Source organism: Nicotiana sylvestris, chromosome 10 (genome assembly GCF_000393655.2).
Source record: "Nicotiana sylvestris chromosome 10, ASM39365v2, whole genome shotgun sequence".
NCBI lineage: Eukaryota > Viridiplantae > Streptophyta > Magnoliopsida > Solanales > Solanaceae > Nicotiana > Nicotiana sylvestris.
Window position 1 is genome coordinate 39,370,969 of NC_091066.1, and position 13,716 is coordinate 39,384,684.

Consider the following 13,716-nt stretch of genomic DNA (forward strand, 5'->3'; position numbering starts at 1 on the left):
ATTTTTAGCATTCTCCTTTCGAATACCACTTAAGTCGTCCATTTATTTTTTTCCTTTGCTCTTTGTATTGCTTAAAGGAGGAGGAGGTGGAGGGCCTCTAGATCTGGTGTGATATGCTAATGATGCCAGTATGAGCGAACCAACCTTAGGTGATGGGAATAAAGAATAAAAGAAAAACAAAAGGTAAACAAGTCAATAAGGATCCTGAGATGTTTACAGTATTTAAACACATATTGCGGGAATGTAAATTCGCGTCCTAATTTGGGAACCTCGTTGTGCCTGAGGTAGGCCTAGCGACAAATAAATTTGGAGAAATTTAGTGCCAATAATTGCCTCATTTCATTAATGTAAAAGTAAACAACCCAAAACAAAACTAAATAAGATAATGTTGCTAATGGCACATGGCCTTATTACATTTAAAAAGAAAGCAAGTAAATCTAATCTACTTGGTCCCAGAAGGACCCTCCTCAGACTGGACGCTCATGTCGATCAATTCTCCTATCTCGCGTAGGTTCAACAATAGGAATGCCCTTGCCAGGTGTCCTCCTTCATTTCCTTCAGTGTTCTGGCAGTCGGTGACCCTCTTCCTCATTTTCCCCTCCAATTCCATCAAGTTGTACTCCAGATATTTCAGTCTTTCACTGGATTTAGCAGCTCTCTCCTTCCATTCATTAATCATCTCCATGTCAGCCTTATGTTGCGCCATATGCTCAGTTTCAAATTCTCGAACACTTTTCCACAGCTTGTTGTACTTCACATCTGCCTTAGCAACCTCGTCTATGACCCGATTTCCTGGCCCAGCCCTTAGCTCAAAGATCCTAGTATCCTTCTCTACAATAATCTTTAAGGTCCACATATGTTATGCTTCATTCTTATACTGGATGGCATCCCCTTGGAAATCGACCCTGAAGTGACACATCTTTGCGACCTGTGGTATGATTTGTCTCCTGCCTACTTGCCTCATAACCCTAAGGGGAGCATAAGGGTATATGCCCCTCAACCCAATCAGCACCAAGTGTGGAAATCTCTAGATCTGATGATGAACTCATTGGTATGAAACCACTCGAACATCCATTGGACCTGCTCCTAGGTTAAATTTTCAAAAAGCTATACCCATCCCACAGCGTCCTCCGGTTGAGTGAACATGTCTGGAATGTAGTTCATTCTTTTGGGATGATGGAAGGCTATGTGATTATTCCACGGCTTTCGCGGAAACTCTTGATGATATTGTCCCTTTTGGAGATGTTCCAACAACTAGACCTGTAGCAGCAAGTAGCAACCCTCGAAGAACCTGAACCCCTTCTGACATCGCTCCAAAGCCCGGTACATGTCTACAACAATCATAGGGATGATAGTGTATGTCTCCCCCTCGATCCCATCCATCAGTGTTTTGGTTACCATAGCCAGTGTAGTATGGATTCTACCCCTTTGGATTGGGAATACCAGCATGCCCAAGAAACACATAATAAACACGAAGACCCTACGATGAATCCAACCTAGGGAGGTGATTGAGAACTCATCGTCAAAGATATGGTAAGAGCTGTTGTGACCGTATCTTTCATAAAGGAACTCAAAAGGTATGTAGGAGTCCTTTAGGCATTTCAAGTTATCATTCTTCTTCAGCCCCACTATTTTCAGAAACCCCCTAGTAGTGCGATTTTCAGGTGCCAATAGATTAGGACTATCCCAAGGTAACCCGGCAAATCCTCCTATCTCTTTTAGAAGGGGTGTCATTTCTATGTTCCCAAAACGGAACACAGCCCTTTCCTTGTCCCAAAACATAGTTACAGCTTCGATCAGTATTTTGTTGAGCTGAAGGTCCATCAAAGAAGGCAAGTTTCCTAAGACTCATTTCACATTGTTTTGGTCACATGAAGGAAGATCCCTCCACCAATCTAGCAAAAGTGAGGGTGTGCTAACCATACCAAATCTGGGGACCTCGTGCCTCATTTTCTGCAAAACAAAGAGAGTTAAGCTCTCCCCCCAGGTCCTTCTATTTATACAGTAATAATTAGCATATTGGTACTAATTTTTCCAAATTAATGCACATAATCGTGGTTACGTCCGTTGGGATCATGAAAAACCCGATGGACTTTTGGACAAGGCTCATCTTAAAGGGTTATTATGCGGACAATATATTAACCCGGCTAGGTTTGACGATGATGCATGTATAATTAATCAGAGTAAGGCTGCTAGAGAGGTCTAGACTGGGACCCTCAAGCGGATAACTTGAGGGGGAAAGGCACGGAACCGTCGAACGCACCACTGATCGACTAGTTTTACCGCAAATATTCATTTCCGCATTTAAAGGGTGATAATATAGGAAGAGCGCAAACACTCATCAAGTGTTGCTATAGTATTAATTACGCACGAGTGGAGTATGATGTTGAGCATGACTTATGCAACAATAACTAGCATGTTGTCAAGTATTTGCACGTAAGAAATGATAAATGCGATATTTAAATAATTGAAAGACGGTTACAGAAAAGAAAACAAAGAGACAAGTCAGATTCAAGAATAAAAGAATCATAAATGCTTGAAAAAAATAGATAGTTAAATTCAAATAAGGGAAAAGGGTACGTGGGGTAGAGCATGCTTGGACTAATTCGCAAAAGATAAGTTTGTTATGGTAAGAGCCTAAAAATATCCCCAGCAGAGTCACCATGATGTCGCACCCCTTTTTTCCTTTTTTGATGGGGAAGTCCGGGTTTCGACATTCATGGGGGGAGATAACTCGTTTCCTTTTGGGAATTGGGTATTTGAAGAGTCGCCACCTAACGGATTATGGTGCGTTAGGGCACCTACAACAATTAACTCATGAACTAGCTTGCTTTACCAGAGATTAGGGTAAGGGCTCGAAATAACCTTGATGGGAAGGTGTTAGGCACCCCTCGCGGTCCACAACGGTGGGTCCCGAACGAACTTAAACTATGTGAACTAGTCATTTTAGCAAATAAACAGTTTTAACATGTACTTGCAAGTAAATGCATGTTTTGACATTCTAAGCACATGTAAGTAATGAAACAAGGGAAAAGGCTGGAACAAATTGCACATATATAAAGAAAAGTAAATTTATTTAAACAACGGGAGTTGGGAAAGAGGGGTCCTAGGTTGGTTGGCCTACAGGATCATGCCCATACAATGCCCGGTAATCACTCCTCAATGAGGGGCTACACATGACATTAGCGCGTAGTCATCATATCCTTACTACCCAATTTCCTCCCCTTGGTTATAGCCTAAAGCGTTCTAGCAACCTTGAGAGATATCCTATGCATGCACTACCCATCCCTTCCTTGTAGCCCTGAAGGTATTTAGAACCTCTAATTTAGGTAGTTCTAGACCATCCTAAGGTATTTAAAGGAGAAAAGTCTAAGCAACAACCAAAACAATTAGGACTGCATTTAAAGAGGGAACAATTAAAGGCCCACATTTACCTCCACAAATAGAACAAGTAAGTGCACGTCTCAAATAACAATTTCAAGTATTTAAGAGAAAACCTTAGAGCATGATATCTAGGTGAGCATAGAATACGCAGTACTTAATTTGGACCAAAGTGTCAAAGACCTATTTAGCTTGCATACTGATTTTAGACCTATTGGTTATGAGCAGTCACAGATAACAGAACACAGTTTTACAATTGTAGGATTTTTAATCGCTCTATAGACTTGCCTAGGCGTATAATGGTGATGTCCTATGAGCATGGTATCTAGTGCTGATTAGGAGTGTAGTAAAACAGTAAACAATTTTTAAACGGGCAATTTGGATCCTATATGCATGCTTTCTAGTGATGTTGAGTAACACGAAAAGAGTAGGTTATTTAATCTAATTTGGAACTGACAGGCATGAGTCAAACTGATTTAAAATCTAACTAAACTGGTTTAGATCCTATAGGCATGATTTCTATTACAGCTGATTTTATATCCTATAGGCATGGTATCTAATTATTAAAAGCTAATTATTTGATCTTATAGGCATGATTTCTAAGGAGACGAATTTGAATACATGTTGTACACAAATAACTCAGAAACCAAACAAAAGAGTAATCACAAGAACCAAGACAAGAACAAAGGCAGTACACAAGTAACTCAGAAACCAAACAAAAAGATCGGAAAAATTAGGGCTTTTAGTGTAAACGAGTTTAAGTAGAGCAAACCTAACGAAATCGGTTAAAACATATAGGAAACAGAATATTAAACACCCATATCATCAAATGTTTTTTGGAAAAAGAAATTTCCGAAAACCCTAGTTTAGAGAAAGATGAAAAATTATTCGAAAATCAGACAATTCTTGTAAAGAATCAAAAGGTTATTGTAAAACTCATATTAAATTGGTCCAAAACATCTCAGATCTGTACGGATCTAAGAAGTTCAGAATGAAGAAATTAGAGTTTCGAGAATAACAATCACATAGATGAAGAAGCAAGCTTAGAAACCCCTAGATTCAAGACGATATAGGGCAATCTTACTCAGAACCAAACCGGAACAACCTGAAATAGGTGAGAAAGGGACAGAGATGCAAGCGGACTGACCCTGGTCCCTCGAGGACCTTAGAGATGGCAATACCAGCGTGAGGGAGGTCATTAGAGGCGTGGTGGTGGTAGGGAAACACCATGAAAGGCAGCAGATGACCGACGATGTGGGTAAATTAGGGTTAGGGTATGAGAGCTTTTGAGAAGAAAGAGATTTCAGGGCAGCGGTTGGTGAGAAAATAAGAGGGTTTGGGGGGTCGTTTGGGACTAAAAAAGGAAGGGGCCAATTGTGGTCATTGATCTATATGATCAACGGCCTAGATTAAATGAGATTGGGGCAGGGTCAGACATTTAATTTTGCGCTTGGTAGGTTTAGGTTGAGATTGCGCTAGGTATTGTTAAGGCCAAAATTGAAATAAAATAATGCCAGATTTTGAATAGCCACTTTTAATAACTAAATAATTTATAAAAAATAATAAATGAGTACCAAAAATATCTTTGTGTACTAAAATAAATTTAAAATAGTTATTTAACATTTAAAAAATATAAGAGACCATTTTATGCATAAATAATGTAATTATACATTAGTAAAGGCTATTATTGCAAAGATGTGCAATTTCGCTTGAAAAATTTAAATATAACTACAAAAAATGCACTAAAAATATTTAAGCACTATGTTGGCATAAATAATGAATTTAAATGGCTAAATCATCACAAAAGTAATTTGAAGGATAATTATTGGACATTTATATAATAAAAAGAGAAGAAATAAATTGATTTGGAGCTTTTAAAACTATAGAGAAAAATTATAAGAAATACTTATGCATGCTTATAACTGCATATGTACTATTTTAAAAGTATATACGTGTTTAAAATATGTGAGAAAAAATTGGGTATCAACAGTTGTAACTCGTATTTTCGGGTAAACCTAGAGATGCTTAATATTCTCAAGAGGTTGTGTTTTAAAGTATTTGAATCATATAATATCTGTATCATAAATCTTGAAGTCAAACGAGTTATGAAACAAAAGTCGACAAAAGTTTTCGCAACTTAGGTTCATAATTTTACTAAAACTTTAGGTCAAATGTTACTAAGCTTTTCTCCCAATTTACATGAAATTATGGGATGATATACCCACCAAATTGAATATCTATGAGTCTAGTTTCCAAAGCATTAAACCATTTGTCGATACAATCTTGGAGTAGAGATATATTTGTATTTTTGCGAGACTGCGCCAAGCAACTCTCTATGGGACCCACATAGGCGGTTTAAGACATATGGATATAAATAAGATGCCTTAATCCCGTTTTTAGTCATTATTTTTCATTATATTCAGACCTTAGAACCCTAAAAACACTCTCTCAGGTTTCTCTCATGATCCAAGACCAAACAAAGGGCGAACAACACAAATCAAGCCTCAGAAATCCCGTGGCGCTAGTAAGTTTCTTATTCTTCTTGTTGTTGCTCATTTTTTTGTTCCAGCTCATGTGGGAGGTTGTTTTAAATGGTTTATGTTCTGTAAATACTCCCTCAAATTTTTAATATCATCCCTAGGTGATTTCAAGTCTTCTAAATTGATTCTAGTGCTGAAAAACCCTAATTGATTGCTAGTTTTGCTTCCTTGTTCTTGTGGTAACATTGGAGGGATATTTCATCGAAAATTAAAGTCAAATTAGAGTTGTTCTTTCTATTTAATTGTAAGGAACCTATTACTCTACATGTATTTAAGATTATCTAAGTAGCGGCTAAGTCGTTGAAGTTAGAACTTGTGAAATATATATATCGAAAGGCTTGGTAGTAGTGTTGTTGGTTAGTGGACTGTTTTAGGAGGCTCAATATGATTACTATTGATGTTGTTTGGGCTGTTTGGTGATTGTTTTGACTTGTGGGAAGTCATATAAATAGGGGAGGTGTTGTCCGTTTTCTCGTAAAATAGGTTGTGGTCGATACATAATTGGTACGACGCCTAAACGATAACGATAGTGTCATTTATCTTATTGTAGACTAAGGAGTCATGAAATTTGCATAGCTTGAGGTTGGGAAGTATATACAAGTTATGTGAGGCTATCCCTTTCCTTCTTTTGCGCGACTCTGATTGTACATAATGTAATGAACGAGCTTCCAAAGATACTCTACTCTTAGAAGGTAGTAGTACTTACATTGTTTCCCTTCTTATGGAGCGATTGATGTTGATGCTTCTCTTATTATTATGTTATCAATATTGTTGGTACTTCCTGATTCTTATAAGATTCATGATGAAGAGTCAGTCCTAATAACGTGTATAGAGGATACCGACCTTACGTCACTCCGAAAGGTTCAGAATATTACTCCAATGAGTCCAACATCCATTATATATATGTATCTATTTTACTCTATCGAGCCACGCTATAGTCAGCCGGGTATAAAACCTATTGTGAAACCACCGATCAGTTGGGTTTTACCGAGATCTACGTGACCGGGTACGATTCTACCGAGCCTTATGATGGCCGGGTACGTTTTTACCGAGCCTATTATGGTCGGGTACGGTATGATGATGATGATGATGATGATGATGATGCCCACAGAGGCATATGTTTTAAAGGTTTATGTATATATATGTATCATGCATTTCATGTCAGTATCCCTTAGTGGTACCCAGATGTTACAGGTTGTATATTCTCTATCCCTGTTTACATTACTATTCTTACTTATGCTTTCCTGCCTTACATACTCAGTACTTAGATGACTTCGGATTGGAATTTTTATAATTTTGTTAGCTCCGTTAGGTGATTTGGGACTTAGGAGCATGGTCGGAATGTGTTTTGAAGGTTCGGAATAGAGTTAGGCTTGAATTGGTGAAATTAGAATTTTGGCGTTTTTCGGTTGATAGGTGAGATTTAGATATAGGGGTCAGAATGAAATTTCAAAAGTTGGAGTAGGTCCGTTGTGTCATTTGTGATGTGTGTGCAAAATTTCAGGTCATTCGGACGAGGTTTGGTAGACTTTTTGATCGAAAGCGAAATTAGGATGTTTTTGGAATTCTTAGGCTTGAATCCGTTGTGATTTTGGTGTTTTGATGTTATTTTGAGCGTTCCGAAGGTTGGAACAAGTTTGAATGAGGTTATGGGATATGTTGGCATATTTGGTTGAGGTCTCGAGGGCCTCGGGTGAGTTTCAAGTGGTTAAACGGATCAAATTCTTGTTTTGAAAGTTGCAGATTTCTTCAGATCAGTGTTGTAGAGTTTTGCTCTTCACGTTCGCGAGAGGGCTCACGCATTCGCGAAGAGATGTTGAGTAAGGCAGGCCAGTTTCTCTTCGCGTTCGCGATGTTGGTCCCGTATTCGCGAAGGTTGAGTCTGATTAAGCATCGCATTCGCGATCGAGGTAACGCATTCGCGTAGGCTAAGCTGAGTAAGGCATTGCGTTTGACGTCCTTTTTATTTATGGTACATATCATGCTACAGGTCCTGATAGACAGGTAGACGCAGCTCCCCCACCACAGTAGACTGCCCAGTTCAGTGGTTATTGGCGAGATCCCTTCTCCGGACTTGCCGTGTTCTTGGTATGCATTTTTGTTATAGACATCATGGGTATGTTGGGTCCCTGTTCCGGTAATGTTGCAGCACTTATACTCCTTTAGAGACTCATAGACAAGTGTCGACTCATGTATAGTTTGGTATGCCTTGTCGGCTGATTTTTGTTGTATAGTCTTTCATGGCAACGTGGTAGCTCGTACCTTATATATAGTCTCTTGACTGTATGGTCATCCCATGTTATGTATGTTCATGCCATTATCTTTCATTGTTGGTTGTTCATGATCCATGTCTACCATTTATATTGATCTCGCCGACCCTTAAATATAATAAGGTAGGTTAGATAAAATGTACGTTGGTGCTCGCCTAATATGTCCCGGGTGCTAGTCATGAACCTCCAGTTTGGGCTGTGACAAACTTGGTATCATAGCAAGTCTGTCCTAGGGGTTGTCTATGAGCTGTGTCTAGTAGAGTCTTAATTATGGATGTGTAGCACGCCACATTTATAATCAGGAGGCTACATGACATCTAGAGTTGTTACCTTCTTCCTCAATATAGATCGTGCGTAGAGTTGAGTCGTAAGTGTTCGTCTCTAATATTCACCTTGCTTCCTACGAGCGATGCCTTCGACTAGGAAGCAAGCGATAAGTAGATGGCTTGATACAGCTACGGGAGAAGGTACCAGTAAGGTGACTCAAGCTAGAGCATGACAAAGTGAGGCTTAGAGTGAGATGTTGTCTCATACCTCATCTACTTTGTCTCCTCCAGAAGATATTAGGAGGCACCTAGCACCACCAGTTCCTCTGCCTGGGACTACAGACTAGGATATGCGAAGTGTGGTACAGTTGTTGGCTAGCTTGGTAGCTGCTCAGGCTCAGAGGCAGAATATTGGTGCTGTTGATAAATCGGTTAGCACGAGAGTTCGTGATTTTATTAATCTAGACCCTCCAGTGTTTACCAGATCTGAATCCAAGGAGGACCCACAAACTTTTATTGATCAGGTTCATCATACACTGTGGGTTATGTATGCTAGTGATACAGAGGTAGTAGAGTTGGCTTCTTATCAGTTATGGGATTTAGCGGTTTTCTGGTATGATAGTTGGGAGAGATCCAGGGGTTCGAACGTTCCTCCAGCTGTGTGGAAGGAATTTTCTGAGGCCTTTCTTCGTCACTACTTGCCAGTTGAGATATGACGAGCTAGAGGTGATAAGTTCTTGAACCTTTGACAGGGGAATATGAGTGTGCGAGAGTATAGTATGCAGTTTGATTATTTAGCAAGGTATGCTCCCTATATGGTGGCCGAGATGAGAGATAGGGTGCATCTGTTCGTGAACGAGTTGGGACTACATCTGATAAATGAGTGCACGACAACCTCCTTGGTGGAGAGCATGGATATTTCCCATATTCAAGCTTATGCCCAGACCTTAGAGGATCGTAAGCGCTAGCAAAGGGCAGATAGGGAGCAGAATAGGGGCCAGCATAAGAGGGCAAGATTTGTAGGGTATTCTGATGACTTCAGAGGTAGTGTCAAGCCCCAGTCTTTGAGGAGTTTGGCACCTATAGCTAGTGCTTCTCCACAGTTTCAGAGGCCTCGATATGATCGATTTACCTATTCTGGTCCAGGTCACAGTTCATGGGCATCAGGCTTGCAATATCACAGGGATACTAGTAAGACGAGACCCCCAACACCATGTTGTGGTCAGTGTGGCAAGGCCCACTTTAGACTGTTCCATCGAGGTTCTGATGCGTGCTATTCTTGCAGACAGCCTAGCCATATGATGCGGGATTGTCCTAATAGAGGAGGTGGTATGGCTCAGCCGACTAGATCTGTGTCTGGTTCTTCCTCATCAGTTCAACCTCCAGCACGAGGTTTTCAGCAGTCAACAGGTCGTGGTAAAGGTAGAGATGTAGTTTCGAGTTCGAATGGTGCTCAAAATTAAACCTATGCTCTAGTAGGTCGACAAGATCTCGAATAGTCTCCAGGTGTTGTTACATGTATATTGTCTGTGTTTTATTACGATGTATATGCGCTGATTAATTCGGAATCTACATTATCATATGTTACACCCTTTGTGGCTAATAAGTTTGGCGTTGAACCTGAATTGATAAGTGAACCACTTGCAGTATCTACTCTGATAGGAGATTCTGTGATTGCTAGAAGGGTATATAAAGGTTGCACAGTGATGATTTGTAGTCGTCAAACCTCGGTGAATTTATTTGAGTTATAAATAATTTATTTTAATGTGATAATAGTAATGGATTGGTTGTCCTCATGCTATGCAAATGTTGACTGTCGTACGAAGATGGTTAGGTTCCAGTTTCCTGGTGAACCCATCATTGAATGGAAGGGGAACATTGCTACGCCGAAAGGTAGGTTTATTTCCAATCTTAAGGCAAGGAAGGTAATCTCAAAAGTTACATTTTGTCATATCGTTGACGTTAGGGATGAGGAGGCGAAGCCGCCTACTCTACAATAAATCCCCATGGTCAATGAATTTCTAGATGTTTTCCCATATGAACTCCCAAGCATTCCTTTTGAAAGAGAGATTGAGTTTAGCATTGATGTGTTGCCTGACACTCAACCCATATCTATTCCTCCATACAAGATGGCCCCGGCAGAGTTGCGAGAGTTGAAGGCGTAGTTGAAGGACTTGCTGGATAAGGTATTCATTAGGCCTAGAACTTCACCTTAGGGTGCACCAGTTTTGTTTGTATGGAAGAAAGACAGGTCGTTAAGGATGTGTATCGATTATCGACAGTTGAATAAGTTTACTATAAAGAACAAGTATCCACTTCCAAGGATTGATGACCTGTTTGACCATCTCCAGGGTGACAAGTATTTCTCCAAGATTGACTTATGTTCAGGGTATCATCTGGTGAGGGTTAAGGAGAAAGATATTCCAAGACGGCCTTCCGTACAAGATATGGGCACTTTGAGTTCTTGGTGATGTCGTTCGGGCTAACAAATGCCCAGCAGCTTTTATGGATATCATGAATACTATACTTAGGCCTATCTTGATGTGTTCCTAATCGTATTCATTGATGATATTCTGGTGTATTCTCGTTCGGAGGCGGAACATGCGGGCCACTTGCGGATAGTATTACAGACGCTTCAGGATCGTAAGTTATATGCTAAGCTCTCCAAATGTGAATTATGGCTGAACTCAGTAGCATTCCTTGGCCATGTAATATCTGATGAGGGTATTAGTGTCGACACTCAGAAGATTGATGCAGTAAAGAATTGGCCGAGACCTACAATACCATTAGAAGTCTGCAGCCTCCTAGGGCTAGAAGGATATTATAGGCGATTTGTAGAAGGACCATTGACTAAGTTAACACAAAAAGCTACTAAGTTCCAGTGGTCTGACGCTTGTGAATGAAGTTTTCAGGAGCTAAAGAATTGATTAACATCCTCGCCAGTGCTCACTCTCCCAGAAGGAACAGAAGGTTATGTAGTATATTGTGATGCCTCAGGTATAGGATTGGGGTGCGTATTGATGCAACGTTGGAAGGTGATTGCTTATGCATCAAGACAATTGAAGAAGCATGAAAAGAATTACCCGATCCATGATTTGGAATTGGCTGCAGCAATATATGCTTTGAAGATATGGCGGTACTACTTATACATCGTCCATGTTGACATCTACACAGATCACAAGAGTTTACAATACATCTTCAAGCAGAAAGAGTTGAATTTGAGGTAGCATAGGTGGCTTGAATTGCTGAAAGATTACGATGTCGAGATATTGTACCATCCCGGTAAAGTCAATGTTGTGGCAGACGTTCTCAGTCATAAGTCAATGGCAAGCTTAGTACATATTGAGGCAGGTAGACAGGTTGACTAAAGAGCTTCATCATCTAGCCAATATGAGAATCAGATTGTTAGACTCTGATGATGGAGGTGTTACTGTACAGAATACAACAGAATCATCTTTGGTAGTCGAGGTAAAAGCACGGCAACATGAAGATCCTACCTTAGTATGATTGAGAGAGAGCATTCACCAGTGTAAAATTACGTCTTTTGAGATCGGAGTAGATGGGGCACTGAGATACCAGGGCCGATTATGTGTGCCTAATATGGCATAGTTGCGAGAGAAGATTATGAATGAGATTCATCAGTCCCGATATTCCATCCATCCCGGCTCGACAAAGATGTATCATGACGTTAAGGAGCAGTATTGGTAGGATAACATGAAGAAGTCTATTATAGAATTTGTAGCCTAGTGTCCTAATTGTCAACAATTAAAGATCGAACATCAAAAACCCGGTGGATTGCTTCAGAATATAGAGATTCCGACCTGGAAATGGGAGGTGATTAATATGGACTTCATTATTGGATTACCTCGCTCTAATCATAAGTTTGAAGGGTGATAGTTGATCGACTTACAAAATGTGCCCATTTTTTGCCAGTTAAGACAACTTACATAGCTGAAAATTATGCACAGTTGTATATCAAGGAGATTGTTAGGCTTCATGGTGTGCCGGTATCTATTATATCAGACCGAGGAGCTCAATTTACGGCTAACTTTTGGAGGTCATTTCAGAAGGGTTTAGGCACACAAGTGAATCTCAGCACTGCATTCCATCCGCATACTGACGGATAGGCTGAGGGTACAATTCATACACTTGAAGATATGCTATGAGCATGTGTTCTAGATTTCAAGGGAAATTGGGATGATCATCTACCACTCATAGAATTTGCCTACAATAATAGCTACAATTCTAGTATTAAAATGGCTCCGTATGAGGCACTGTATGAGAGGAGATGTAGATCACCAGTTGGATGGTTTGAAGTCAGTGAAATAGAATTATATAGGCCAAATTTGATTCACCAAGCTATTGAGAAGGTGAAAGTGATACAAGAACGACTGAGGACGGCGCAAAGCAGGCAAAAGTCTTATTCTGATGTACGACGTTGTGATCTGGAGTTTGAGGTTGGTGATTGGGTTTTCTTGAGGATCTCGCCGATGAGGGGTGTTATGCCTTTTGGGAAGAAGGGTATGCTGATTACGTGGTATATCGGTCCATATAAAATTCTTTGACGAATTGGACAGGTTACTTATGAGTTAGAATTGACATCCGAATTGGAATTTGACCACCCGGTATTCTATGTATCTATGTTGATAAAATGTATTGGAAACCCTTCTTGAGCCGTCCCTATCAAAGATGTACAAGTTACAGAGGATCTATCATATAAAGAAGTGCTAGTGGCTATATTAGATCGACAAGTCTGCAAGTTGAGAACAAAAGATGTAGCTTCCGTCAAAGTATTATGGAGGAAAAAGAATATGGAAGAAATGAAAGGGGAAGCAGAAGAGGAGATGAAGTCTAAATACCTTTACCTGTTCCACAACAAAGATAACGAGGATGCCAGGGGAATGGAGGATGCATTAGAAGGTGAAACAGCTCTATGAGGTAAGCAATAGCTTGAGAATACTCTTCCTTAATACAAAATGGTGATATACAGATAATATACATATCCATAATGGTTTGTGTAGCCTTGTGAGGCAATACGTTGGGTTAAACTGCTTGCAAGTTTGGCTAGTGTCCATTTCATAGGGAAAACTTGGCCAGAAATTTCCGTTGGAATCCACGATGATTTAGACTCCCCATAAACCCTTACATTCGAGGACGAATGTTCACAAGGGGGGGTGTTACAACCCATATTCACGTACATTAGTTCATGCCGTAAGGTAGTAGACATAAATAAATGAAGATATTATCTTTAAAATGATA

At 40.0% G+C, this 13,716-nt stretch overlaps 1 protein-coding gene across 1 annotated transcript; it reads left to right on the forward strand.

Moving 5' to 3' along the window:
- The first annotated feature begins 12,713 nt into the window (after positions 1 to 12,713).
- On the forward strand, positions 12,714 to 13,394 carry LOC138879213 (uncharacterized). Its single transcript, XM_070158810.1, has 2 exons — positions 12,714 to 12,978; positions 13,132 to 13,394. Exons 1-2 carry the CDS (start codon positions 12,714 to 12,716, stop codon positions 13,392 to 13,394), a joined length of 528 nt encoding a protein of 175 aa, XP_070014911.1.
- Positions 13,395 to 13,716: the final 322 nt, after the last annotated feature.

Coding starts and splice junctions, on each gene's coding strand:
- LOC138879213 (XM_070158810.1), top strand. CDS start 12,714: ATGGCTCCGTATGAGGCACTGTATGAGAGGAGATGTAGATCACCAGTT. Junction 12,979..13,131: donor TATGCCTTTTGGGAAGAAGG/GTATGCTGATTA, acceptor ACCCTTCTTGAG/CCGTCCCTATCAAAGATGTA.